Source organism: Protopterus annectens, chromosome 7.part0, assembly GCF_019279795.1.
Source record: "Protopterus annectens isolate FY-2018-M chromosome 7.part0, PAN1.0, whole genome shotgun sequence".
Lineage (NCBI taxonomy): Eukaryota > Metazoa > Chordata > Ceratodontiformes > Protopteridae > Protopterus > Protopterus annectens.
Window position 1 is genome coordinate 109,713,528 of NC_056739.1, and position 26,730 is coordinate 109,740,257.

The 26,730-nt window shown below is 45.3% G+C and overlaps 1 protein-coding gene across 3 annotated transcripts in view; it reads left to right on the forward strand.

The window, feature by feature from the left end:
* The window catches only part of LOC122806267 (SRSF protein kinase 1-like), a 1,654,485-nt gene that overhangs the window by 1,081,258 nt on the left and 546,497 nt on the right, over positions 1-26,730 (forward strand). For all 3 annotated transcript variants that reach the window (XM_044076540.1, XM_044076542.1, XM_044076541.1), the window contains exons 7-8: positions 6,019-6,184; positions 24,102-24,127. In XM_044076540.1, the coding sequence (XP_043932475.1) occupies positions 6,019-6,184; positions 24,102-24,127 (192 nt within the window). The remainder of the gene's footprint in view (positions 1-6,018; positions 6,185-24,101; positions 24,128-26,730) is intronic.

Genomic DNA, 26,730 nt, shown 5'->3' on the forward strand with positions numbered 1-26,730 from the left:
GTTCCTCGCAAACGGAAGTGTAAAAGGAGGTACCTGGACTCCCCCGAGTCCCTCACGACCGACACGGATTTGGATGAAGGGGAAAGTTCCCCAAGGTCACCCCCTGAGGAAGTCTCCTTTGGAGACATCATGGAAATGTTGCAAATCAGAGGGGCTGGTCTGCCCAAAAACCTTCCTCGTACGAGTCCGTGTTTCTGGAGGCATTTGAGGCAGGCCCGTCTACCTCCTGGGTGTCCCCTCCGGCTGACCCCCTGGTAGACTTGATTACTACCAGGGCGTGGAAGGAGCCCGACACCGTGGAGCCAATCTCAAGATGGCCAGGCAAAATTCTTAGCCCTCCCTCGGATAGGTAGGCCTGGTCTAAGGGGTCACCTGTGGATGCCATGTTGGTGGCGGCTGCCACGAAGAAGGAACTGGCGCAGGAGAGTTCCTCGGTCCACCCTCCGGATAAGGAATCTCGGGCATTGGACCGCATTGGGAAGCGGATGTTTGCTTCAGCTACCTTCTCGGTAAGGGTGCTGAACTACATGGCACATATCAGGCTACAGCAAGACCTAATAAAGGAATACGCTGCAGCTCCCCCAGAGTCCATGACCGTCGAGGACAAGAAGGCCTTCTCAACTCGTATGGCCACTCTGAAGTCTATCTCTAACACGTCTATGCGGCTACTCTCCCATGCTATGGAGGGAGCTGCTAGAGCTAGCGGAGCCGGGGTCGTCTTGTGGCGTCACGCCTGGCTCCGCCTTTGCGATTTCGCGGAACCCTTTAAGGTGTCCTTCACGAATGCGCCCTTTGACGGTTCTTCGCTCTTTGGCAAGATGCTGATCCAAAGTGAGAAGGATGGGAAGATGCTGTCTGCCGTCGGAGTCCTCTTCTCTAATCCCCAACGATCCTTCTCGAGGAATCAGAGGGGACAAAAGAAGATGTGGTTCCGGAAGTCTCAGCAGTCCCGTCCAGCTTCGGACCCCTCGTCCTTCAGAGCAGAGGAGGACAAGTTGGACGCCGGCCCAGAGGCAGAGGGGGGGGGCGTAATTTTGGGTGTAGAGAACCGTTCTCGGATAGACCCACGCAACAGCCCTGAGGGCTTACCCGACTGTCCCTCTCTGGAGGCAGTCGGGGAGCGTTTGTCGGAGCACTTACTAAACTGGGAGTCCATCACGATGGATCGATGGGTGCTCCGAATCATATCCATCCCCTTCCTAAATCTTCCCCCTCCCATGAAGCGCCTCCCTGATGTCCCACCCAATCAAAGGGAGGTGGCAGCTTCAGAAATTTTGAAGCTACTAGAAAAAAAGAGCCATCTAACGCGTCCCCCCAGACCAGTTCGGATTGGGCTGTTACTCCAGGTTCTTTTTGGTGCCAAAAAAGACGCTGGACTTGAGACCGATTCTAGATCTCTCTTCCCTGAACCTGTTCATTCCCAAAGAGAAATTCCGGATGGTCACTCTTCAATCAATTCTCCCCCTCCTTCGGGAGAACGACTGGATGTGCTCCATAGACCTCAAAGATGCGTACTACCACATTTTGATGGACAGACGATCCAGGAGGTTTCTCCGCTTCCGGCTGGGAGCCAGTCATTATCAATTCAGGGTTCTTCCGTTTGGCCTCACCAAAGTCATGGCAGTGGTTGCAGCCCACCTGAGACTCCAGGGCATTCAGGTCTTTCCATACCTGGGCGACTGGCTCCTCACCGCCTCCAGCAGGCATCAACTGTGTGTCACCCGGGATTATGCTCTAACTCTTGCCCAGAGTTTGGACGTCTCGGTCAACCTTCAGAAGTCCTTCCTTCACCCTGTGCTAGTCCTGGAATTTATAGGGGCCAAATTGGACACTCGCATCTCTCTGGCCCTTCTAACCCTGGACAGGTTGAACACTTTATCTTATCAGGTACTAGCCCTCCTTCAGAACCCGGCTCCTTCAGCAGAGTTAGTCCTGAGAGTACTAGGGTCTATGGCGGCGGCAATCAGTCTTTGTCTACACGCACGGCTGCGAATGAGGATTCTGCAATGGACCCTCCAGGTCCAGTGGTCTCTCTTACTACATCTGCTGAACATCCCTATTCTATTGAGCAGGGCTTGCAAGGACTCCCTCCTCTGGTGGCTTCACTCAAGGGAGCTGCGAGAAGGGAGACACTTTGTAATACCCCTGCCTCGAGCCACATTGACCACGGATGCTTCTCACCTCGGGTGGGGGGGCATTGTTCAGGCAGAACCGTCCAAGGCACGTGGACTCCCTTAGAGACCGCTTTGCATATCAGTGTCCTAGAGATGAGGGAGGTGCTTTTGGCGTTGCAAGCTCTCCACGGCCTTCTCCCTCTAGGGACTATTGCGGTTCAAACAGACAACATGGCAGTAGTCTGGTACATAAACAAACAGGGAGGAACCAGGTCTTATTCCCTTTGTCGGGAGGCTGAGAGTTTGGGAGTGGGTGATATCCACCAACCGCTTTCTGGTAGAGATGCACATTCCGGGTCGGTCCAACATTCTGGCGGACAAGCTGAGTCGTGTGATCCTCACACCGTACGAGTGGTCTCTCAAACAGTCAGTTGCGAAACAGATCTTCCTCAAATGGGGTCTTCCTTGCTGCGATCTTTTCACCTCTCCGTCAAACACAAAGTGCAGTGAGTTTTTTGCGATACTTCCCCCACCAGGGGAGATCCCCAGAGATGCTCTAGTTCATGCTTGCCCACCCGGTCTCCTCTACGCTTACCCCCCCCTTCCTCTTATGACGAAATTCATTCAGAAAGCACGTCGGTTGGGGAGCAAAATTATCCTCCTAGCCCCCTTCTGGCCTCGCCAGATCTGGTTCCCATATCTGCGGTCTCAGTGTAGTTCCTCCATGGATCTTCGATCCCATTCCGGATCTGATTTCACATCCTGCAGGATTGCAACCCCTGAACCTGGTAAACCTCAAGCTAGCGGCTTGGTTGATCCAGTTCCACTGATGACAAAGACTCCCGGCATCTCGTCACCAGTAAAGGCCATTCTAGTAGTGGCTCACAAGCCTGCTACCAGGAAAATTTACAGTAGTAAATGGAAGCGTTTTTCTATCTGGGCTAAAGACAAGGGCTTAGACCCCTTTACCGTTCCTTTTCTGACGATTCTTGATTTTCTGTCACATATTTTTCATCAAGGAGCAAGTGCATCTACAGTTAAAGTACAGTTGGCAGCTATTTCCCATTTTCACGTGGGGGATGGACTGGGATCTCTAGCTTCTGCTAAGATATGCAAAACATTCTTGAAAGGCATTTCTCTTTTGAAACCACCAGTTAAGACTGCTGTCCCACCATGGGACTTAACTCTAGTTTTGCAAGCATTGACAAGCCCACCTTTTGAGCCTGCCGCCTCAGTTCCTTTAAAGTTCTTATCATGGAAAACATCCTTTCTAGTGGCAATTACTTCAGCCAGGAGGGTTTCGGAACTTCAAGCCCTTTGCATGAAACCTCCTTATCTAATTTTCCATAAGGATAGAGTGTCTCTCAGGACTAACCCTTCCTTTTTTTTTTTTTTTACCAAAAGTGGTTCAGAATCAAATATTAATCAGTCGATTAATTTACCGGTGTTCTTCCCCAATTTTCAGAACACAGGGGAATACAAATTACACAAATTAGATGTACATAGACAACTACATTTTTACTTGCACAGGACTAAGGATACTCGCAAGGCTGATCAGTTGTTTGTGTCCTTTGCCAAATCTGCCATGGGTAAAGCCATTTCCAAAGTTGCCTTAGCAAATTGGATTTCACAGTGCATCATTCATGCGTATGTAGCCTCAGGTAAAACTGCTCCTATTGGAGTCCATGCCCACTCAACCCGATCCATAGCCATATCAGCAGCCTTCTGGTCCAGGGTTCCTCTGGACGACATATGTTCAGCAGCTACTTGGTCCTCCTACCATACATTCATTTCTCATTATAAATTGGATATCATATCCAGGAGTAGGGCTTGCTTTGACTCCGCGGTGCTTCGGAATATCCTTCCTTAAGGGCTGCCCAAGGTTTTTAGGTAGCTGGGGACTCTGTCCCACAGGTTGCAGTACAAATGAAGTAACTACTTCAGATAAAGAAGTTATGTACTCACCATAACGTTCCATCTGAGTAGGTACTTCATTTGTCTGCAACCAACTCCCCCTCCATGCCCCCTAACCATTATCGCGATTCCTGATCATGTTTTTCAGATTGTCTTATGAGGTTAGGCTTATTTAGTCCTCTGTCGAGGGCATTAGCTTGTTTGGATTAAGCAAACTCGATCTGAGGAAAGGCAGCATGTAGCAGGGGATTGTGGGTAAAGGGGAGGAGCTAGAAGCTCGGATCTTTTAGCTAGTAAAGCTGCCGGCTCGGATCCGAAGTCGGATCCAATACCCACAGGTTGCAGGCAAATGAAGTACCTGCTCAGATGGAACGTTATGGTGAGTACATAACTTCTTTTTATCTAAGTTCGACGACGTAGATGGTAAAACACCACTGCCTGTGTTAGAAGGAAAAATATTAGGTAACCCTTCCAAACTCCGTCGTTCCCGTTGTAGGGTTGCCACCTTTTCAAATGGCCAAAGTGGGACATTTTTGGGACACACATCAGATTTTACAGGCCAACACATACCCACGGTCAGTACAAAGGATAGAACTTAACTTTTTTTCCTAAATAAAAGCTTATTCTTGTAGCAGTTTAGTTGCTTATTATGTTTCTTGTAACATTTAGGTATTTTAGATACAGAAATAACTATTTTATGCAACTATTACATAAAATATGGGACATAATTATGTCCTACAATCTCAGGACATTTGCCCTTTTTAATATTTTTTGTCAGGACACAACTGCCCAAAGAGGGACTGTCCCTCTCAAAGTGGGACAGGTGGTAACACTATCCCGTTGTGGTAAGGGAATTGATGCAAACTGACCATTACATCCATCTGTTGTTGTCGTTCCTTCTTTCGAAGCAGAGTGAAGCTAAACTTCCTGATTTCAGGCAAAGCACTAACAAACCCTGCAGTTAATAAGGTTTGACTGAGTGGTGCCAATAAACCCACCAGTTCAGTTAACTGGCCAATCAGCTTACGAAGCTCCCCAATCTCACCGCCTTTTACTACCGTTCTCTTGAATGGTGGTGTTGGGATCCGTGGTAGACTCAGTGTTCACCCAAAAAGACCAGAAACCAAATAAAGGTGAAAAGTGCTTGGGAAAACTAGTAAACGCAAAATAAGCACTGAACACAACGTCTCCACAAAATATCACACAGTTTAATGAGCACCACACAAAATTCTACGATATCAGCACTAATGAAAACATAAACACTCCTGTAAATCCACACAATCCACGCATTGTGTAAAATGTATTAATGGCTGACTTTTCTTTTTTCAACTTAGTTTTGTTAACTATGTAAATGTATTTCATTTGTCAACTATGTAAATGTATTTCGTTTGGTGCATTTGGACGTGGTTGTGGCAAAAAATGTCATCTGGTCTTCATAAGTAAATGACCTTGGTTGAATGTGCTGTGTAACTGTCTGGATTGGTATTCCACTTTTATGTTAAATGTACCCTGCCATTTTCTTCTGATAGCAACATTTTCATGCTTGTAAACTGAACATGCAGAGTTGGATTTTATTTGCTGCATTCACAAGGGGAGCGTTTTTGTTTGTATGATTTGAATATGTTGAGGTGTTCCTCTCTGTTATGCATGTTTCGGGTGCGTAGTCGGCTTGGAATAATGAAGGAAAAATTCAGTGTACTTTAACCTCTTCTGTCCTGTTTAGTTGTGGTTTTCTGTTATCTGGGTGTGAAAAGTAAGGATATGTCATGTAGAGAGAGAGGGAGAGACTTCTGTTAGTCTGGCCCCTTTATTTATGGAAGTCTTTAACTTGTATGAAATTTGGAAATGTGGGTGTATTTCAAAACACCATTCCATTGTTCACTAGGTTTTACTGTTTATGGTAGACAACACGGCTTTATATGTTCTTAACCTGGAGCGTGTTTTAATGAACTTTTAAAAGACTTGTGTCCTGTTTTAAAATCCCTTTTAGGTGCTTCAGGGCTTGCATTACTTACATTCCAAGTGTCAGATTATTCATACTGACATTAAGCCTGAAAACATCTTGTTGTGTGTTGGTGAACAGTATGTTCGGAAATTGGCCATTGAAGCCACAGAGTGGCAGAAGGCTGGAATTCCCCCTCCGTCTGGGTCTGCAGGTAAGTTTTCTCACTTCCTCCATACTCGCTGTAAACCTAATGAAGTGCATTCTGCATTGTATCATGGTGTTGATGCAGTTTTTCCATAGGGGAGCACTGGTGATCTGATGTTCTTTTCATTCTTAGGATCCGATCCTCAGATCTGACTCTACCGCATACTCCAGAGTTCGGATCTAACTCTCAAGCTCTTCTCTTTACCCATGTTGCCATAGTCCATCCCTGTTACCTCAGATGTTGTTTACCGCCATCATATCCAGATGCAGGTTCCTCTCTCGAGATGGTATTTAGCAAATTCTTTGAGTTAATTCTTTGTCTTTTAAAAAGGTTGTTCTGCCTAATATTATTCCCATTATCCTCCCTCATTTTTTCGCTGGCGTTAAGAATGCTACTATTTTTACTTAGTATCTCTCTGTTTTGCCATAGCTGGTATTTTCTTTATCCTTTAGTAAGGGTAATAGTTTTAAATTACCATTGTTGGTAAATATGCCTTCTTTCTGTTCCCCTTTTCCTCCTGAAAAAAACAATGCCTTTTTCCTTTACATTGACTTTTGTGGTATTTTTTTATTGGAATCAGTAGTTTAGAGATCCTTTAGACAGGCTGCTCTTCCAAAAACTTTTTTCTAGAAGAATCTGCATTTTTGGAAGCTTTTGGTTGTGGCCTGTCTACATCTTGGGTTACCCTGCTGGTGGGTGAACTCACTGTTTCCCACTGGGCTTTTAAGGGACATGATACCATCGAACCCGTTCCAAAGAGACCCAGCAAATTCTTAACCCCTCCAAAAGACAGACCCCAAAGGAGTCCCGGTTGATGCTATGGTGGTGGCGGCAACCACCAAGAGCGAACTAGCAGAACAGAGCTCTGCTGCCCATCTGCCAAACAGGGAGTCTAGAGCATTAGACATTTGGAAAGTGACATTTGCCCTGAGGTCTCTTAATTACCTGGCAAATTTCACAAGACTTGAGATATTTGACTAAAGAGCTATCAAATACGCTTAGTCCATGTCTGCAGAGGATTTCAAAAGAACATCCTCACAGTTGGGCCACTCTGTCTATATCAAATGCTTCAATGAGGTTGATTTCTCACACAGCTTTAAGGCACCTCATGAGCAGTTGGCTCAGGCATTGCCATAAGGAGACATGCCTAAATGCGGCTGTGACACTTTATGGAGCCTTTTAAGGCATCCTTTATCAACACCCCATTCAATGGCATATCCTTATTTAGGCCATCAGTAAGAGACGTTTACCTGCAGCAAACTCGATGGAGAGAGACACTGCCATGGGAATTAAGTTTTCTACTTCTCAGCTGAGCTTTTCCAGGAGTCAGAGAGGCAGTAAGAAAATACGGTTCTAAAAATCTCTGGGTCCTTTTCAAGATCCGTGCAGGGATAGTTCCTCCAGGGCAGAAGAGGAAATTCTAATGTAAGGCATCACTCTAGAGTTAGAGGAGGCTGCAGAACCAGGGATCTGAAGTAGTTAATGTCATTTGATCATCAACCTGTGGGATGTCTGATTCGGATCGGATCTGAGACGGCAGCTTCACCAGCATCTGATCCGAGCTCCAAGCTTCTCCCCTTACCCGTAATATTCCTCCATCTCCTTCCTGCCTTAGATCTCATTTGCCGCGACTTTGCCAAGCAGCGTGGTATAGAGCTCCAGGCATTGTAGGTACTTTTCTGTTTTTTGGTGGTGTTCTGAGTTGTGGTAGTGTAGATAGGCTTCCTACTGTCCCTTGCCCTCCCCTACCCTCATTCTGCTTTGCGTTCCTTCAAAAAAAAAAAGAATTGTTTCTTGTGAAGGTAGTGTAGGCCTTCTCTCCCTTCCCCTTCCTTTCGTGTGATGGAGTGTGGGTGTTGGGGTTGGGTAGTACAGTTAAACTTTGTTAGGTTAAACTTCTTTTTTGGTGTATTGGATATGGTTGATCAGCAGGCCAAGCTGATATTTAGAAAATGCACAGTGTGTGGCCTTTTGTCCCCTGCGTATGGCCACAGTCTGTGTGTTGTGTGTCTGGGGGTAGCCCATTTATTTTCTGACTGCTCTATTTGTGTGGGGTTCAACTCCAGGGCCTTAAAGGATTATAGAGCAAAGTTGATCCTTAAGAGACTTCTCCCTGCTACGGAGGCGGCTGGCTCCTTTTCTGTTGTGGTCACGACAGTGACCACACCTTCTACTTTGGCCACGGTCTCCTCTCCCTCCCAGGCAGGGACTCCCCATCCTGAACAAAGACCTGTGGTTAGGGAATCGATAAAAGAGAGGAGTAAGGACAGAGAGAGAGAGAGAGAGAGACGAGGGGAGGAAGAGATCCATGGACCATTCAGATCCGGTGGGTCCTCCCCCCAAACAGTTTTTTCAAGGCCAGCTTCTTTGCTCTGATCGCAGAGATTCTCACCAGAGCCGGAGGAGCTTAGACCTCCTTCCAGGGCCAACGTACACAGACCCTCCTGGTTGGCGGCCTCGTCGCAGTCCACCTGTAGTTTATCTGAAGCAGACATGGACAAAATGATGTCAAGGTTTATTCACACCCAGATTCAGATGGGGAGTCTTGCCAGCCCCCTCTCCCTCTGGAGGGGGAGGCTCACTTCCCTTCGCCCCGATATCTCCTTTTCCGATCCGACCCCCGGTTTCGGAGTTCTTGGATCTGAGAGGTCCCAGAGTCAGGGGATCGGCGGTGATGGTACCATGTAATTCAACGCCGGCCATTACCTTGAGCACGTCTGATCCGACTGGTTTGGACCCAAGCGACTCTCTGAGCCAAAGTTTGGGCGTCTGATCTGAGGGGTTGGGTCCTTCTTCTTTGGCTCTGATGCTGTCGGGTCAAGGCCTACCCCTCAGTATCTCTGCTCCGTTTTGCTCAGCTCTGATCCCCACACCGGATCCAGGGAGAGCAGTCTCCTTACCAGTTCCTCAGGAGGCTCGTTTTCCCTTGACGGTCGTGGTGGAGAGGGTTCTCTCCAGGGGAACAAGGCCCCTGACTATCTCATTGGATTCCGCCCTGACTCCCTCATCTCTGGGTGTGTCTTGTATCATTTTGCCCATGCAGGGCAGCCAATGCCCGAGGTGCCCCAGACTGTTTCCCTCGAGGACCTGCGAGTAGTTTGTGAGCCCTCGCAAGTGAACATGCAAAAGGAGGCTCTTGGACTCCTCTCCAGAGTCCCTCACTGAGGATACTGACTTGGAGGAAAGGGAAGGTTCTTCCAGATCACCCCCCCCCCTGATGATGTCTCCTTTGGAGACATGGAAATCCTGCGCCAGTGTTGGGGGGGGTTGGTCTGCCCCCAAACCTTCCTTGGACAAGTCTGTGTTCCTGGAAGCCTTCAGCACGGGCCCGTCTACCACCTGGGTGTCCCCACACACACACACACAAAACCCTTGGTGGACCTCATTACCACCAGGGGATGAAAGGAGCTGGAGGCCATGGAGCCAATCCCCATATGCCCCAATAAGATCTTGAGCCCTCCAGTGGATAGACCAAGCTGGAACAAGGGGTCCCCTGTGGACACCATGGTGGTAGCGGCTGCCACCAAGAAAGAACTGGTCCAGAAAAGTTCTACAGTCCATCGCCCCGACCAAGAATCCAGGACGATAGTCTGGGAAAGCAGATATATGCTTCCTCAACCTTTTCTATAGGGGAGCTGAATTATTTGGCCCATGTTACTTACTATAGCGAGACCTCGTCAAGGAGTTCACTGAGCCCCCCCCCCCCCTCAGAGTCCCTGTCTCCGGAGGATAAACACACATTCTCCATGAGAATGGCCACTCTCAAAGCGGTTACGAATATGTCCGTGCACCTCCTTTCACATGCCACTGAAGGAGCAGCAAAGGGCTGCAAGGTCCGGCATTGCCATGAAGCAACACGCCTGGCTTAGGCTTTGTCAATTTATGGAATCCTTTAAGGCATCTTTTATGAATGCCCCTTACATGGTTCTTCCTTGTTTGGGAAGACACTTTGGGAGACATTAGTCCAGAGTGAGAAGGACAGGAAGAACACTGTCTGCCATCAGAATCCACTTCTCTAACCCACAAAGATCCTTTTCCAGGAATCAGAGGGGCCAAAAAAAGATATGGTTCTGGAAGTCTGTGTTCCCGGGACACTCGGGACTCCCTTCCCGCAGAGGCAGAGGGGGGACAGGACAGATGCCAGCCCAGAGGTGGGGGGGGGGGGGTGTCTGAAAAATTTTGGGTCTCGAGAGCCATTCTCTGACAGGCCTGTGCAACAGCCCTGAGGGGTTGCCTGACTGCTCCATTCTGGAGGCAGTCGGGGGTCGCTTTTCGATGCACCTGACGGCATGGGAGTCTGTGTCATCAGACCGTTGGGTGCTGCAAATAATATCCAGAGGATATTCTTCTAGTTTCACTATTGCAGTCATTACATTTGGGTTATCTGCTTGCAGGTAACCCTCAGCCAGCCTGATTATCAAAGTCTTGGATCCTGCGTCGGTTGCTGTCTCTTCTTCCATGATGTCAGGTCGTCAGTGGTATAAAGCATGCAGCCGACGCCATTACATCAGTCTTTCTTGCCGTGCGGTGCCCAAAGCAGAAGCAGTTCGCAAGTGTCGATCAGCCGACTTCTGAAATTGTCGTTTTTTGAGTTTCAGAACCGAAGTCTTCTAAAAAGCCAAGTACCCCATTTGGTATCCTTTTTCTTGCTCTAAACCAATTTCAGTAAAAGTTAACAATTGTATTTCTTGTAGAAAGCAAATACCTTATAAAGATTTTAATTCGTACTGCATTTCTTGCTTAGGTTCAAACCACAACGTCCCTCTCTGTCGGTTCTGTGTATTATTCAATCCTCGTACTACTCGTTTTTGGTTCATTTTCGCATCTAACTATTTTGGTACTTTGTTCAATTAACCAGAAATGGCTTCGGTAAGCCATCCGACTACCAGCATTCCGAAAAAACGTAAAAACAGACCGCATAGGTCCAAAGCTGCCGACGACACTTCCGTTAAGCTAGTCGCCAGTTCGCCGGTACTCAGTGAGGCGCTTTCGCAGCCCCTGATACCCACTACTTCAGATTTGCAGGCCTCTACTGAGACCCATTCGGAGTCCGGCATGCTGCAAGATGCTTCTTCGACTATGGAACCTGCAGATGTCTCTACCTTGGATGGGTCTGCAGCCGCTGTGCAGGCACCGGCTTTTGAGGGTGTATTCAGGCCTACTGACTTGCATATCAAACCAACACCATCTTCTTCAAGGCCTAAGACTCGATCCACTCTTAGAAAACCGATGTCCAAACCGCATGGTCAGGCCCATATGCCTAAAAAACAAATAAGAATAGCTGAAGACCTTATTACTCTAGTCAGGGGAAGCTACCCTTCTCCCTCTAAGAGACCTAGAACCGATTTTCCTTCTGATTCTTCTGATCAGGATTCTGAAATTTCTATTTTTTTCTGATGACTAGGATTTGCCGTTATCTATCTATGAGGATTCTGATGCAGAGGACTCCTTTCCCTCTGCTTCCCCTCCCGAAGATTTCTCTTTTGGTGAAACTTTGCACACTTAGGGAGCATTTTCACTGGGAAAGCCAGGATTACTCTGACTCCAAAAAGAGGCTTAGGGAATTCTTACTCCTGCCTCAACACAGGTCTTTAGCTATCTCCCCTGTACTGGACATTGTAGATGTCTTCTTGGAATCTAGCCTGGCCCCAGACACCTTACCTCCAGCTCCCAGGAAACCCTGACAGGTATTACAGAGTACCCGATTCTCACAAGTTCCTCTTTAAGAATCGTACTGCGGACCCAGAGATCATTTCACAGGGACCCAAAGGCATTAAGGCTACTACTGCCAAAAATCCTACCCCCTCTGTTAGAGATTCCAGGGCCATGGACAGATGGGTAAAGAAGGTATACACTGCTGCTACTTTGGCCATTAGGGCCTTAAAACTGCCAGTTTCAAATGTTAAAGTACCAGCAGCATCTTATTGGATTACTTAAACAGAAATTGATGTTGATTCCTGACTGTGCTGAAAATAAAGAATTACAGGATTTAATGCATTCTGCTGAACAAGTTGGCAAACATACTTTGCAATGTGGCTTTGACTCCTTAGAGGCATCTTGTAGGGCTGCTGTTACTGGGTCTGTTCTTAGAAGGCATGCTTGGCTTAAGGAGCAATCTTTGCCTGATCATGTTGAAGCCAAATTACTGGATGCTCCCTTAAACCAAGGCCGCCTGTTTGGCAACAAAGCAGAAGCCATTCTTAAAAAGATGGAGGAAAAAGCTAAATCTATGCAAAGTGTTAAAGATTTCCTGCAAGTACAGCCTCCCAGATTTAGCAGGCGTTGGCCTTCTAAGAATTGGTCCTTTCCTGTCTCTTCCAGGCCTTCTCAGTCCAAATCCTGGAACAGCAGACCACCTAGGCCACAGTCTCAAGGTACTCACAGGCCTAAGCAGTGGGGGGGCTCCCACTTCCAGAAGTGGAAGTAGTAAGACACCCCCCTATGGTAAACTGTTGCAATGACTTAACCTTAAACCTTCCAAGCCCTGCTCATCTGACCGCGCCTTTAGAGGGAAAGATCACCCTGCATGTAAAAAACTGGGAACTCATTACCCAAGACAAATGGGTTTTAAATAGTTTCCCAAGGATACAGATTCCACGTCCACACCTTACCAACCCCAAAAGGTTGCCCAGACCTACCCCCAAATCTGCGGGCAGAGGTTCAACAGCAGGTTATCTCTCTCCTAAGTATCAAGGCTATTCATCCTGTCCCAGCAGAAGAATGGGGACAAGGTTTTTACTCCAGACCTTTCCTGGTTCCCAGAAAAGACAACTCCTGGCATCCTATCCTGGAACTATCTATCCTAAACACCTTTTTGGTAATTCCAAAATTCAGTATACTTAACCCTTCATCAGCTGCTTCCTGTGCTGGGCAAAAATGCCTGGTTGGCAAGATTGGATTTAAAGGAAGCTTACCTACACATCCCAATAAGGGATTCTTACAGAAAATACCTATGCTTCAGAGCAGGCTACATGCACCGTCAGTTCTCTGCACTGCCATTTGGATTATCTTCTGCCCCAGGGTTATTCACAAAGTGCTTAGCTCCAGTTATTGCGTTTTGCAGGCAAAGAAATATTCATATATACCCATACCTGGACGATTGTCTAATTCAGGCAGAAAGCCAGGACATACTATTAAATTATCTGGCATTTGTAAAGAAACTTCTAACCTCACTGGGGTACAGCATAAAATAAAAGAAATCTTAATCTCATATAGTACCCTGCCAACAAATTGTATTCCTTGGAGCAAGCTTGAACACAGCTTTCGAGATGGCCTACCTCATGCCAGAGAAGCAAGTTCATCTGACAGCCTTCTTCAAATTACTGGCCGCAAAGACCCAGTTAACTGCAAGGAGAATACTGCAAGCTCTGGGCTTCATGGCCTCTTGCATCCTACTAATTTCATATGCAAGACTGCATATAAGGAAACTACAATGGTATCTAAAAAGCCTATGGTGTCAACATTCTCAGGATCTGGAAACAGTGATTCCTATCATCCCTTGTATAAAGACAGAATTCCTTTGGTGGGCAGAGGCCTGCTACCTCAACAAGGGCTGCCATTCATTCTTCCCCCTGCCGCCCAAACCCTAACAGACTCATCAGACTATGCATGGGGGGCTCACTTGGCAGGGCAGTGCATTCAGGGCAAATGGAACCAGAGTCATATGAACCTGCATATCAATCAAAAAAAAATGTTAGCTGTACAGAATGCTCTGACAGCCTTCAAGGATCACATCCTTCCTGGACAATTATTGGTAAAAACAGAAAACACCACACGGTTATGTGGTACATAAGCATGGGGGAACCCACTCATACCCCCTCTGCAGACTAGTCATGGCTTTGTGGAACATGGCCTTGAGCTACTAAGTGTACCTACAGGCTCAATTCCTGCCAGGCAAGCTAAACTCACTGGCAGATGACCTAAGCAGAAATCTCATGGACCCACACGAGTAGAAACCGGAACCAAAGATATTCAACGCGTTGAGAAACAAATGGGGGGAGTCCAGAGATAGACCTGTTTGCCTCCCCTCAGAATTACCAATTGGAGAAATTCTGCACAAGGACTCCCCACAGACAAGCTTGGAAAGTGGATGCCCTGTCCTTCTCCTGGGAAAACCTCTCATTTTATGCCTTTCCCTCCTCTGCCTCTACTCTCCAAAGTCCTACTAAAGATCAAACAGGACAAACAAAGGACAATACTCATTGCACCAGACTGGCCACGCCAACACTGGTACCCCCTCTTGCGCAGTATGTCACTGCTGGAACCGTGGCACCTGCCTCAGACCCCTTCTCTGCTGTCCCAGCAGGAGGGCCAGATTCTGCACCCCCAGCTTCAAACCCTGAACCTTGCAGCCTGGCTAATTACCTGAGCGCTCTCCATTACCATCCCTCATTAAGCGAGTGCTGGATGTCATTCTGGAGGCAAGGAGGCCTAGTACTAGAAAATCATATGCTGAAAAATGGAAAAGATCCAGTTCCTGGAGCCAAACTTGCTGTAAACCAATGTCAGTAAAAGTAAATAATTGCATTTCTTGCGGAAAGCAAATACCCCATAAAAATTTTCATTCGTACCGTATTCCTTGCCTAGGCCCTGACCACGATGTGCCTCGCTGTCGGTTTTGTGCCTTATTTAAACCACAAACTATCCGTCGTTGGTATGTCTGCACTTCAAAATATTTTGGTGCTTTGTTCAATTATCCTGATATGTCTTCGGTAAGCCATTCGACTACCGACATTCTGAAAAAATGCAAAGATAAAGACAGACAGGCCGCCCAGTTCGCCAGTACTCAGTGAGGTGCTTTCGCAGCCCCCGATACCCGCTACTACAGATTCGCAGGCCTCTACTGAGACCCATTCGGAGTCCGGTATGCTGCGAGATGCTTCAACTGTGGAACCTGCGGATGTCTCTACCTTGGATGGGTCTGGAGTCGCTGTGCAGGCACCGGCTTCTGAGAGTGTATTCAGGCCTACTGACTTGCATATTAAACTGATGCCATCTTCTTCTTAAAGGCCTAAAACTCTAACCATGCCTAGAAAACTGACGCCCAGACTGCATGGTCAGGCCTTTATGCCTAAAGAACGAATGATCAGAATGACTGAATATCTTATTACTTTAATCAGGGGAAGCCAACTTTCCCCCTTTAAGAGACCTAGGACTGAGTTTGCTTATGATGCTTCAGACCAGGATTCTGAAATCTCGGTTTCCTCTGATGACCAGGATTTACCCTTATCTACCTATGAGAATTCTGATGCTGAGGACTCTATTCCCTCTGCTCCTCCCCCCCAGAGGATTTCTCTTTTGGTGAAACCTTGCATACTCTCAGGGAGCATTTTTGTTGGGAAAGTCAGGATTTCTCTGATTCTAAGAGGCTTAGGGATTTCTTACTCCTGCCCCAGCATAGGCCTTTAGCTATACCTTCTGTACTGGACATTGTTGATGATGCCTTTTCGGAATCTAGCATGGCCCTTGACTCCTTACCTCCTGCTTCCAGGAAACCTGATAGATATTACCGGGTTCCTGACTCTCACAAGTTCCTTTTTAAAAATCATATTGTGGATTCTGAAACCGTTTCACAGGGATCCAAGGGCATTAAAGCTACTACTGCCAAAAATCCTACCCCCTCTGATAGAGACTCCAGGGCGCTGGATAGATGGGGTAAGAAGGTATATACTTTTTCAACTTTGGCCATTAGGGCCTTGAATTGCCTGTTTCATATGGTAAAGTATCAGCTGTATATTATTGGATTGCTTAAAAAATTGTTTCCTGATTGTGCTGAAATAAGGATTTACAGGATTTAATGCATTCTGATGAACAAGTTGGTAAACATACATTGCGTTGTGGTTTTGAGTCACTAGAGGCAACTTGCAGGGCTGCGGTAACTGAGTCTGTACTTAGAAAGCATGCTTGGCTTAAGGAGCAATCCTTGCCAGATCATGTTAAAGCAAAATTGCTGGATGCCCCCTTAAATCAGGACTGCCTGTTTGGCAGCAGTGCAGAAGAAGTTTTTAAAAAGGTGGAGGAAAAAGCTAAATCTATGCAAACTGTTAAAGATTATTTACAAGTACAGCCACCAAGATTTAGTAGGCATTGGCCTTCTAAGAATTGGTCCTTTCCTGCCTCTTCCAGACCTTCTCAGTCCAAACCCAGATCCAGCAGAGCACCCAGGCTTCAGTCCCAGGGGACACACAGGACTAAGCAGTGGGGGGCCTCCACTTCCAAATCTGGAAGTAATAAAACTCCCCCCTATGGTAAACTGTCTCTGACTTCATTTTAAAACTTCCAAGCCCTTCTCAACTGACTGCCCCTTTGTGGGGAAAGATTTAACTTCATGCAAAGAACTGGGGACTCGTTACCCAGGACAAATGGGTTTTAAATAGTGTCCCAAGGATGAAGTGTTCACTTCCACACTTTACCAACTCCAAGCGGTTGGCCGGTTCTACCTCCAAATCAGTGGGCAGAGGCCCAAAAGCAAGTACTTTCTCTCTTAAGCATAGGGGCTGTTCAGTTGGTACCAGAAGAAGAAAAGGGACAAGGCTTCTACTCTAGAGTTTTCCTGGTACCCAGAGAAGACAATTCATGACGTCCTATCCTGGAACTGCCTACTCTAAACACCTTTTTGGTGATTCCAAAATTCAAGATACTGACTCTTCACCAGTTGCTTCCTATGTTAAGCAAAAATGCCTGGTTGGCAACACTAAATTTAAAGGAAGCATACCTGCACATACTAATCTGGGAATCTTGCAGAAGATACCTACACTTCAAAGCAGGCTACACGTACTATCAGATGTTCATCGTGTTTCACTGCTGCAGTCATTACACTTGGGTTATCCTGCCGTCAGGCGGTCCCGCAGTCGGCCAGAGTTCCAAAGTCTTGGTCCGGTGTCTGTTGCTGTCGCTTCTTCCCTGACGTCAGTGCGCCAGGGGTATGTAACATGCAGCAGATGCCATTTTCTTCAGTCTTTCTTGCCGCGCGGTGCACGAAGCAAAAGCAGTTCGCAAGTGCCGGTCGGCCGACTCCTGAGATTTTCGAATTTCAGAACCGAAGTCTTAAATAAAGCTAAGTACCCCGTTGGGGAAACTTTTTCTTGCCTCAGACCGATGTCAGTAAAAGTTAATAATTGCATTTCTTGTGGGAAGCAAATACCTCATAAGGATTTTCATTCTTACTGTATTCCATGCCTAGGCCCAGACCACGACATCACTAGTTGTCAGTTTTGTGCTAGATTTAACAAGTGCACTGTTAAACGATTTGATTTTACATGCCATTATTTTGGCCGAAGGTTCAATTATACCATGCTGTCGGAACAACCGACCGGAATACACAAAAAACGCAAAGACAAAGATAAGGACAGGCATCCAAGTTCCAAAACTGACGATGAAGCCTCTTTTAGGCCAGTCGGCGGTTCTCAGTGAGGCGCTTTCGCAGCCCCTGACACCCACTACCTCAGAGCCACAGGCCACCTCCGACTCCCACGTGGAGATTTCTAGGCCTCTGGAAACTCAAGGTATTGGGCCTACGGAAATTAACCCCTCAGATGGGTCCGGAGCCACTGAGCAGGCATCAGCTTCTGTAGGTGTTTTCAGACCTTCACAGCTTACCATCAAAACAACAACCAAGTCTAAAACTATTAAAGACAAAGAAACAAGTACAGCATTCACCTGGACAGGCCTCCATGCCTAAAAACAGATGCTCAAAATGGCCGAAGACCTAATTACTCTGATCAGGGGTTCCCATCCCCCTCCTTATAAAATGCCTAGGCAAGATACAGACTATGATTCCTCTGACCAGGTTTCCATTTCTTCTGATTCCTCTTCAGACCAGGGATACTCTTTACCCCTCTATGAGGACTCTGATGCTGAAGAATCAATCCCTTCAGCCTCTCCTCTTGAGGACTACTCTTTTGGGAAACCTTGCATACCATGAGGGAACATTTCCACTGGGAGAGCCAAGATTTTTCAGAATCTAAGAAAAGGCTCAGAGACTTCCTTTTACTACCACAACACAGGCCCCTAGCTATTCCACCTGTGTTGGACATTGTGGATGATGTCTTTTCAGAGTATAGTCTGACCCCTGACTCCTTACTTCCAGCTCCTGTTAAGCCGGACAGATACTACAGGGTTCCTGACTCTCATAAATTCCTTTTCAAAAACCCTACTGCCGACCCAAAAACTATCTCTCAGGGTCCCAAAGGGATCAAGGCTTCCACTGCAAAAAACCGTACCCCCTCTGACAGGGATTCTAGGGCACTGGGCAGATGGGGAAAAAAAGAGCTTTAAATTGTCAGTTTCATATGCTCCAGTATCAGCAATATATTCTGTCACTGCTTAAACAGAAAATGTTGATAAATTCTTAATGTGCAGAAAACAAGGAAATGCAGGATTTATTGCATGCAGCTGAACAAGTTGGAAAGCATACTTTGCAATGTGGTTTTGATTCTCTGAAGGCCTCCTGCAGGGCTGCTGTTACGGGTTCTGTCATTAGGAGGCATGCTTGGTTAAAGGAACAAAATTTGCCCGATCATGTCAAAGCAAAATTATTAGATGCTTTATTACAACATGACACCTTGTTTGGTGTCAAGGCAGAAGAAGTGTTAAAGAAAATGGAGGACAAAGCAAAATCTATGCAAACGGTCAAGGATTTCTTACAGGTACAGCCTCCAAGATTTAGCAGACACTGGCCAACAACGAATTGGTCCTTTCCAGTGTCAGACGGGCCACAAAGGGGCAGATCCAGATGCCCTAGTGGCAGATCCCAGCCCCAAGGTTCATACAGGTCTAAACAATGGGGTGCTTCTACCTCCAAAAGTGCAAAAGACAAATCACAGCCATACAGGAAACAGTCTCAATGACTCCCCCCTGCCTGCACCAAGCACATATCTTCTGGCAGCACCTTAAGGGGGAAAACTAGCACTTTTTTCTCAAAATTGGCACATCATAACCCAGGACAAATGGGTCCTAGACATAGTGTCACAAGGCTAGAGGTTTCACTTCCATACCCTGCCAAGGGCAAACGGTTGGCCAGACCTGCCAAAAAATCAATGGGCAGAGGCACAAAAACAAATCTCATCCCTCAGGGCCATTCAACAAGTACCAGAGCAAGAGCAGGGACAAGGATTTTATTCAAGACTGTTGTTGGTATCAAGAAAAGACAAGGCCTGGATGCCAATACTGGACCTATCTTTACTAAACACATACCTGGATGTACCAAAATTCAAAATGTTGACTCTACAGCAGCTTTTGCCCATGCTGGGCAAGAAGGCTTGGCTTGTGACTTTAGACCTAAGAGGCATACCTGCATGTCCCAATCAGACAAGCATGCAGAAGATACCTCCGATTCAAAGCAGGCTCAATGCATTACCAATTCTCTGCACTGCCCTTTGGCTTATCTACTGCGCCCAGGGTCTTTACACTCATTCTTACCATGCATACACATTAATTGTGTCATTTTACATAGGAAGCAGAGGTCTGTCACAATAGACACTACATAAGACTACATGAAGTATGTGATACCTTAATCTTAAATTGCCACTTAAAAAAAATGCGACTACTGTCATGCAAGTATGCAAAGTATATCATGTTTATATTGCATCAGTTGTCAGCTGTTTAGCCAAACTGGAAGGAAAGAAACTGGGAGTTTGGTGGTTTGCAAAGCTGTGATTTCTCCCACTGCTCTGGAGCTCAGATTTAAATTTGACAGCAGGAGGAGTGCAACAAAGAAGTGCCCTACTGTAAGGAAGGAAAGGCTGTGACAAAACAGTACGTTAGTCAGGTCACTTGCTGTTGCTGTCAGTCACATGCAGATAATGGGTCAAATTACCCTTAGCACTTTGACAGGTAGGTGTGAAGAGGGAGGGGAGATGCCTTGAACTACAGTTTAGGCTTCACAAAAGAAATTAAGTTAGCATTTCCAAGAGCAAGCAGCAATAAAATGCACTTTTCAGTTCTGTTCTGTGGCATTTGCACTGCTTGTGTTTGACGTAGTCATTGAAAAAGGAATAAATGTTAACCAAAACTAGGTGACTAAAACACAGCAATGAATGCCTGTAAGATCAGTGCAGTGACAGGAGCTTTAGGGAAAAAGTGGCAGACATGATGCAATTTAGAAACAAACAATGAATTCTGGGATACCTAGAAGCAGACTAAACAATCAGAATTACTTCAAGATGCCAGACCCCATGTGGTCAGACTCAGAAATTACATATAAAGATATCTAAAACCTGTAAATAGTCCCAGAGTGGTGTTAAAATGTAGGAAACACCAAACCGTGATGAAATAAATATGTTTTTTGAGTCTGTGGCTGCGGTTCTCCTTTAAATTTAACATGGTTATTCCTCATTCATAGTTAATATTCCTACAAGTATTTGTTTTGCCAGTACCCTCACTGACCATCTTGTCTGTCCCACCTGGCACATAATGAACTAATTTGTACCAGTTCTCAAGGCAAGAGCCCTACAGCCAATTTGCTCCATGGAGGGAGAGTCAGTGAAGCAGGAGGTAGAGCGTTCAGCCCACATGCTAGTGAAGTGTGTTTTGTATTAGTCTTGCTGAAACCTGTGCATCCCCTGAAGCATCCAGACTTTTTTTTTGTGGAATTGCTTAATGGCCATTCATATGTCCACATGATGTAGGTAGCAGCCCTGACATTGTATTACCTGTTTTTCACAGGGGAGTGTGCCCCCCAGTGTACACTTCCCATCCATTCCCCTGAAGAGAGGTGTGCAGGCTGAGCCTAATTATTCCTGCCCTTCTGTGTAACTATCTCCAGCTGGCACACAAGCAGCTATAAGAATTTGGTCTCCTGGGTCACAGTCAGCACATTACCTTCCACACCTGTGGAGTTGGCATATTTCTCTTGGTTCTGCTTGTGTACCAGCGTGGGAACTAACTGTTAAGACATTTATGCTGAAGTTTTATATCTCCTGTTTGAGCCTGCATACACAGCTGTTGTAAAGTCTCTGTCTTGGGAAACAAATTTTGTTTCCTTGTTTAGAATGAACTCCCAAGTTACAAGCTCTTGTGTGTAAGCTCACTGTACATGGTCTTCCATAATGAGACTTTCACTGAAAGCAAATATGTTTCATGCCAGAGCTTGTAGTAGAAATGATGGTCATTGCATCTGCCAGTCTTTTTACTCAAAGAACTAGCACAAGAGGAATATCTGCTGCCTGTACTGGATGTGATTGGATTCTGGCAGTTTGTGAGTTCAGAAAAGCAACTGTTGATCATCTGGACAATTTCTGTCCACTTATGGTAACAATCCTTTTATCAACCCTGTCCACAAAGGAAGGCAAGATAATATTGCAACAAGTCTGTAATTTGAGATGAGATGCTACTATCTCCAGTCTCTAAACTCCTTTAAAATGCATGTAGGCACAACTAGTAGGGTATTTCACCAAAAATAACATCACGGACTCTCAACGGATTTTGACCAAGCCACACAAACACTTCTGTTCTTCTACATACTGTTTATACTCGTCTAAATTAAAATCTCCTCACAGCTTTAATCTTTCTGAATCTGTCAAAAGTTTTCAAAAAACTTTTATGACCTACAGCTGAGGCCCTCATCGCTTACTGTCTCATCACAGCCAGTCTGTAAAATGGAAAGATAACTTTTTGTTCCCACTTTGGGTGACACCAGGATACATTTTTAGTCAGCATTTTCTTTTAATATCCTCATTAACAAAGAGTATACAATTGCTGAATTTTTCATCATACTATACTAATTCCTGCTTGTTAACTCTGCATTAATCTGTTCATCATCTTCAGTTGTTTAACTGTAAGAGCTAGTTCAGCTCTCATTCACTAAGTTTGAAAGCTGGCTCAAAGATTCTCAATTAATACTATGCCTCCCACCCCCGAAAAAAGTGTTCTTTTAAAAGTAATGCATAGATCGCCATTACTTCTAAGAACAATTCACTGGAACATGTCTAATAAGCAAAAACTTCTAGGTGTAATCATGAGTAATAAATCAATTTCACTACTGTACCAACTGAATTATCTCTAAAACTAACAAAAACTAGATGGCTTGCTCAGAATTAAACTATATATCACCCAGCAAGCATAGAATCTTTTTGTCCAAAGTTTATTCCTTCCTTCCATCTATTTGTTGTGTATCTTCCATCCTAACCAACATCGGGAAAAAGACTCCTTTAATAAACCCGCTCAGTGTTGTAATTGCATTGGCAGGGTTGCCACCAACCATCTAAAGCCCATCACTACGTAGTACTCTTAACAAGCAAAATGGCAATAAGTGTTAAACATACTGTATTTGCAACACAACAAAGCAGTCTGCCACATTATTTAACCATAGTAAGTCCCCAGTGATCTCACACCTGCTTCGCAAGTGTATTCCAAGTAAGCAACTATGATCCTTATGTCAAAACCCAGTTATCACTATGTGCCCTCTCCACACTTGTCTTCTGTAACTAAGTTGTGGAACTCTATTCACTGTGGTCTAAGGGGTGAATCCAACCTACCACTCTTTCTATGTAACTTAAAAACTTGCCCAGCTTATTTATGGCTGTGCACATTTCTCACCCAATTTATTACCACTAACTCATCTTCATAATTCTTGCACTAAAGTCTTAACTCATCTTATACCCCCCCCCACACACACACACACACACACACACACACACACACAGGCTAAATTATGCATATATTTATACTTTTGTTAGCATCCTCAAAACTCGCTACATGCTACTTGTTTTTTTTCCATTAGATTATTTATAAATTGTGAACTAGTTATTTGACATTATCTTTCAAAATGCGCAATGTTCTTGCTGTTTGTGTTTGTAATTTTACTGCTCTAATGAGCTTTTCCACTTGTAACTGATGAAACGGGTCTTTTGGCCCAGATCGGACAATCCAACTTAACAAAAGGAAATAAATATTCAGGAAGGGAAATGAAGGCTGGTCCCTAAATAAACAGATACTGTGTGAGTGGCTGGCCTGTTGTATTAATGTTTTGTGATTGCAAACATGGCAAGCCTTTGCAAGACATAAGGTGCATTTTATAGAGCTGCTGCAGCAATGCTGCGTGTATCAGAAATATTTCTGCAGAAGATGTTTTAGATGCTGCCATATGTATTGCAAACCATACATTTACCTAACACTACAGATAAACACAGTACAGATGTAGGTTGACGATACTGTATTAGAAAGAATTCTGTAACTGAGTATCTTCACAAATTGTATGCTAAAGTGGTGCGTCTTAAGTAGGTATTGTAACTGTGTAAGGTATTCACTAGATTTTCAAAGACAACTCAGTGTAACAGTAAACTGTTCTAGCCTAATAAGGGAATTGCATTTTTCTTAAAACCATTTTATTGAAGTTGTTGTATTAGTGTTAGTATTTTACAAATAATGTTTTTGTGACAAGCATTTTCCTGAGGCTAAAGTTAGATCAGAGCAGAAGGCTGCCCTTAGTATTGCTGGCTACATAAAGGCACTGAGTGCACCAGCAAAGGTTCCATACAGCAATGGCATGCTACCAGTTCTGGTCCTAATGGGGATAGAAGTACAGCTGTTTCAGTCTTCATACAGGAAAATGAGAAAGTGCATACACTCTGTTATCTTTAAACTGTAGCACTGAACCCCTTTGAAAATGTGTTTTTTAATAAGTATGTTACATAGCTGAGGTGTCAATATTTTGATGTGCAGTCCCGGGTGGGTTTGTAAGAAAATCGTTGGAATCTGACTGCATTTTTTCATCAAAGGGCATATGTGTTTAAAGTAGTAGTATGCTTGCTTTGTACAAATGGACACAGTCACTGCATCCGTAGCACATTTTCTCCTCATCCAGTTCTTGCTGTGTCTTACTGCAAGTGTACGTGTAGGCATATTGTTAATTGCATGTGGTTTGGTATGTGTCTTCATTAAGCTGTATTCTGTATTGTTAATTTGTGTTTCTTTTTCTTAACAGTTAGCACAGCACCACCACCAAAGCCTGTAAGTATATCTCTTCTGTTTTTGTACAATTTTCATTATGCAGATGAGTGCATTATCTTTCTACAGGCTTCATTGACATGCGATTGTAAAGTATGTGTGTGGGCAGGAACAGGGCACTTCATATTGATTCTCTGATTATCCATTTAATTCACTCAAGATTTTGGGAGTCAGATCTTGTCGTGGCACTCGGAGGACACAATGCATTGCAACTCATTTTGAACAGACCTGTCAGCCTGTTACAGGATGCTTGCATATGTAACACACACATACGCATGCACATCTACTGATAATCTAGAAGCAAACCATTTCACCTACTGCATGTCTTGGGGATGTCTGAGAATACTGTAGCACCCAGAGAGACTGCAGGAAAAGGCAGGCTGGCTGGGAACCAAATTGGAGAACTAGGCACAGTGAGTTAGCATCACTAATGGAGTCTCACCAATTAGAAAATGTATACAACATGAATTGCATCTTTTTTTGACACTTTAACAGTGTCCATGTTAATGAATCTTGTATTTTGCAGGAAATCCACTGTTCAGTGATGTTGAATGTATTTAAAAATGTGAGATTTTTTGTAGGTCTTAAAACAGATTATTTATGTGGCAGGTTTTTTCTTTGCATCATGTAGTAAAAACACTGGGTGACAGGTTCATATGCTTAAAGGTGCACAAGTCAGTGTGATGTCAGCTTATATCTGATGCAGGATGCATGTGGGTAGACGACCATGCCGCATCAGCCATATTTGACATGTGGTTCATCCATTTTCAGTTACTAGGACTATACCTTCAACTCAGTCTTGCCTATGCAAGGATACAAACCATGATGTTCTTCGTGTTTCACTGTTGCAGTCATCACACTTGGGTTATCTGCCTGCAGGTAGCCTTCAGCCGGCCCGAATACAGAGTCTTAGAATTTCTGCGTCAGATTCTGTCGCTTCTTCCATGACGTCAGATCGTCAGGGGTATAAAATGGCAGCCGACGCCATTACATCTGTCTTTCTTGCCGTGGAGGAGCCCGAAGCAGTTCACAAGTGCCAGTTGGCCGCTACCTGAAATTTTCATTTTCGAGTTGATAAACCTGAAGTCTTCTAAAGCTAAGTACCCCATTGGGGATACCTTTTTCTTGTTCTAACCGATGTCAGAAAAAAGTTAACAATTGTCTTGCCTGTGGAAAGCAAATACCCCACAGAGATTCATTCTTACTGCGTCATCTGTTTTGGCCCAGAACACGACGTCCCTCCCGGTCGGTTTTGTGCCTCAACGCCCAAACTGTTTATAGTCGGGCTATCTTTGTTGCTAAATTCTTTCGCTCTCGTTCTCCGTATTCCGAAATGGCTTCGATAAGCCATCTGACTACCGATCTTCTGAAAAAACATAAAGATAGACAGAGACTGCATAGGTCCAAAACTGCCAACGACGCTTCTGTTAAGCTATAGTCGCCAGTCTGCCGGTACTCAGTGTGGCGCCTTTGCAGCCCCTGATGCCCACTTCTATGGATTCGCAGGCCTCTGCTGAGACCCATTCGGAGTCCGGTATGCTGCAAGATGCTTCTTCGACTGTGGAACCTGCGGATGTCTCTACCTTGGATGGGTCTGGAGCTGCTGTGCAGGCACCGGCTTCTGAGCGTGTATTCCATCTTACAGATGTTTGATTTAAACCGACAACTTCATTTTTAGCCAAAACCACAGAGTTTCTTAGGCCCAGAGTATGCACTACGTCTAGAAAACCCGACGACCAAAGCGCATGCTCAAACTCCCATGCCACAAAAGCAAATGCTTAAAATGGCTGAAGACCTTATTATGCTAATTGGGGAAAGCCGGCTTTCCCCTGCTAAGAGACAAAGAATTGAGTTCCCTTCTGATTCTACAGACTAGGAGTCCGATGACTCTGACCCTTCTGATTATCAGGACATGCCCTTAGCCTATGAGGATTCAGATGCAGAGGAATCCATTCCCTCTGCCCCCCCAGAGGATTTTTCTTTTGGTGAAACATTGCATACTTTGAGAGCATTTCCCCTGGGAATGCCAAGACTACACCCAGTCCAAAAAGAGACTCAGAAAATTCTTAGAGCTGCCTCAGCACAGGCCTCTAGCTATACCCCCTGTCCTGGATGTTGTAGATGTCTTTATGGAATCCAGTCTTATTCCAGACACATTACTCCCGGCCCCTAGAAAACCTGTTAGGTACTACAGAGTACCCGATTCCCACAAATTTCTTTTCAAGAATCCTTTTGCTGATCCAGAGATCATTTCCCAGGGACCTAAAGGTATTAAAGATTTTTTTTTTCTTCCCCTTTCGGCTTTTCTTGGTTTGGGGTCGCCACAATGGAACTCCAGTCTGCTAATGATTGGCAGTCTATTTTTACGATGCCAGCCCAACTTTCAACGAAGGCATACCCATTCACGCATGTCTTTCGAACGCCATTCGACCGCGGGGAGGACATGCAGACTTCCCACAGAAGGCGCTCCAGCCGAGAATCGAACGGGAGAACCTCTTGCTGTGAGGTGACAACACTACTGCACCACCGCGGCTTCTCTACAGCCAAAAATCCTACTCCTTCGGACAGGGATTCCAGAGCTTTAGACAGATTGGGTAAGAAGGTCT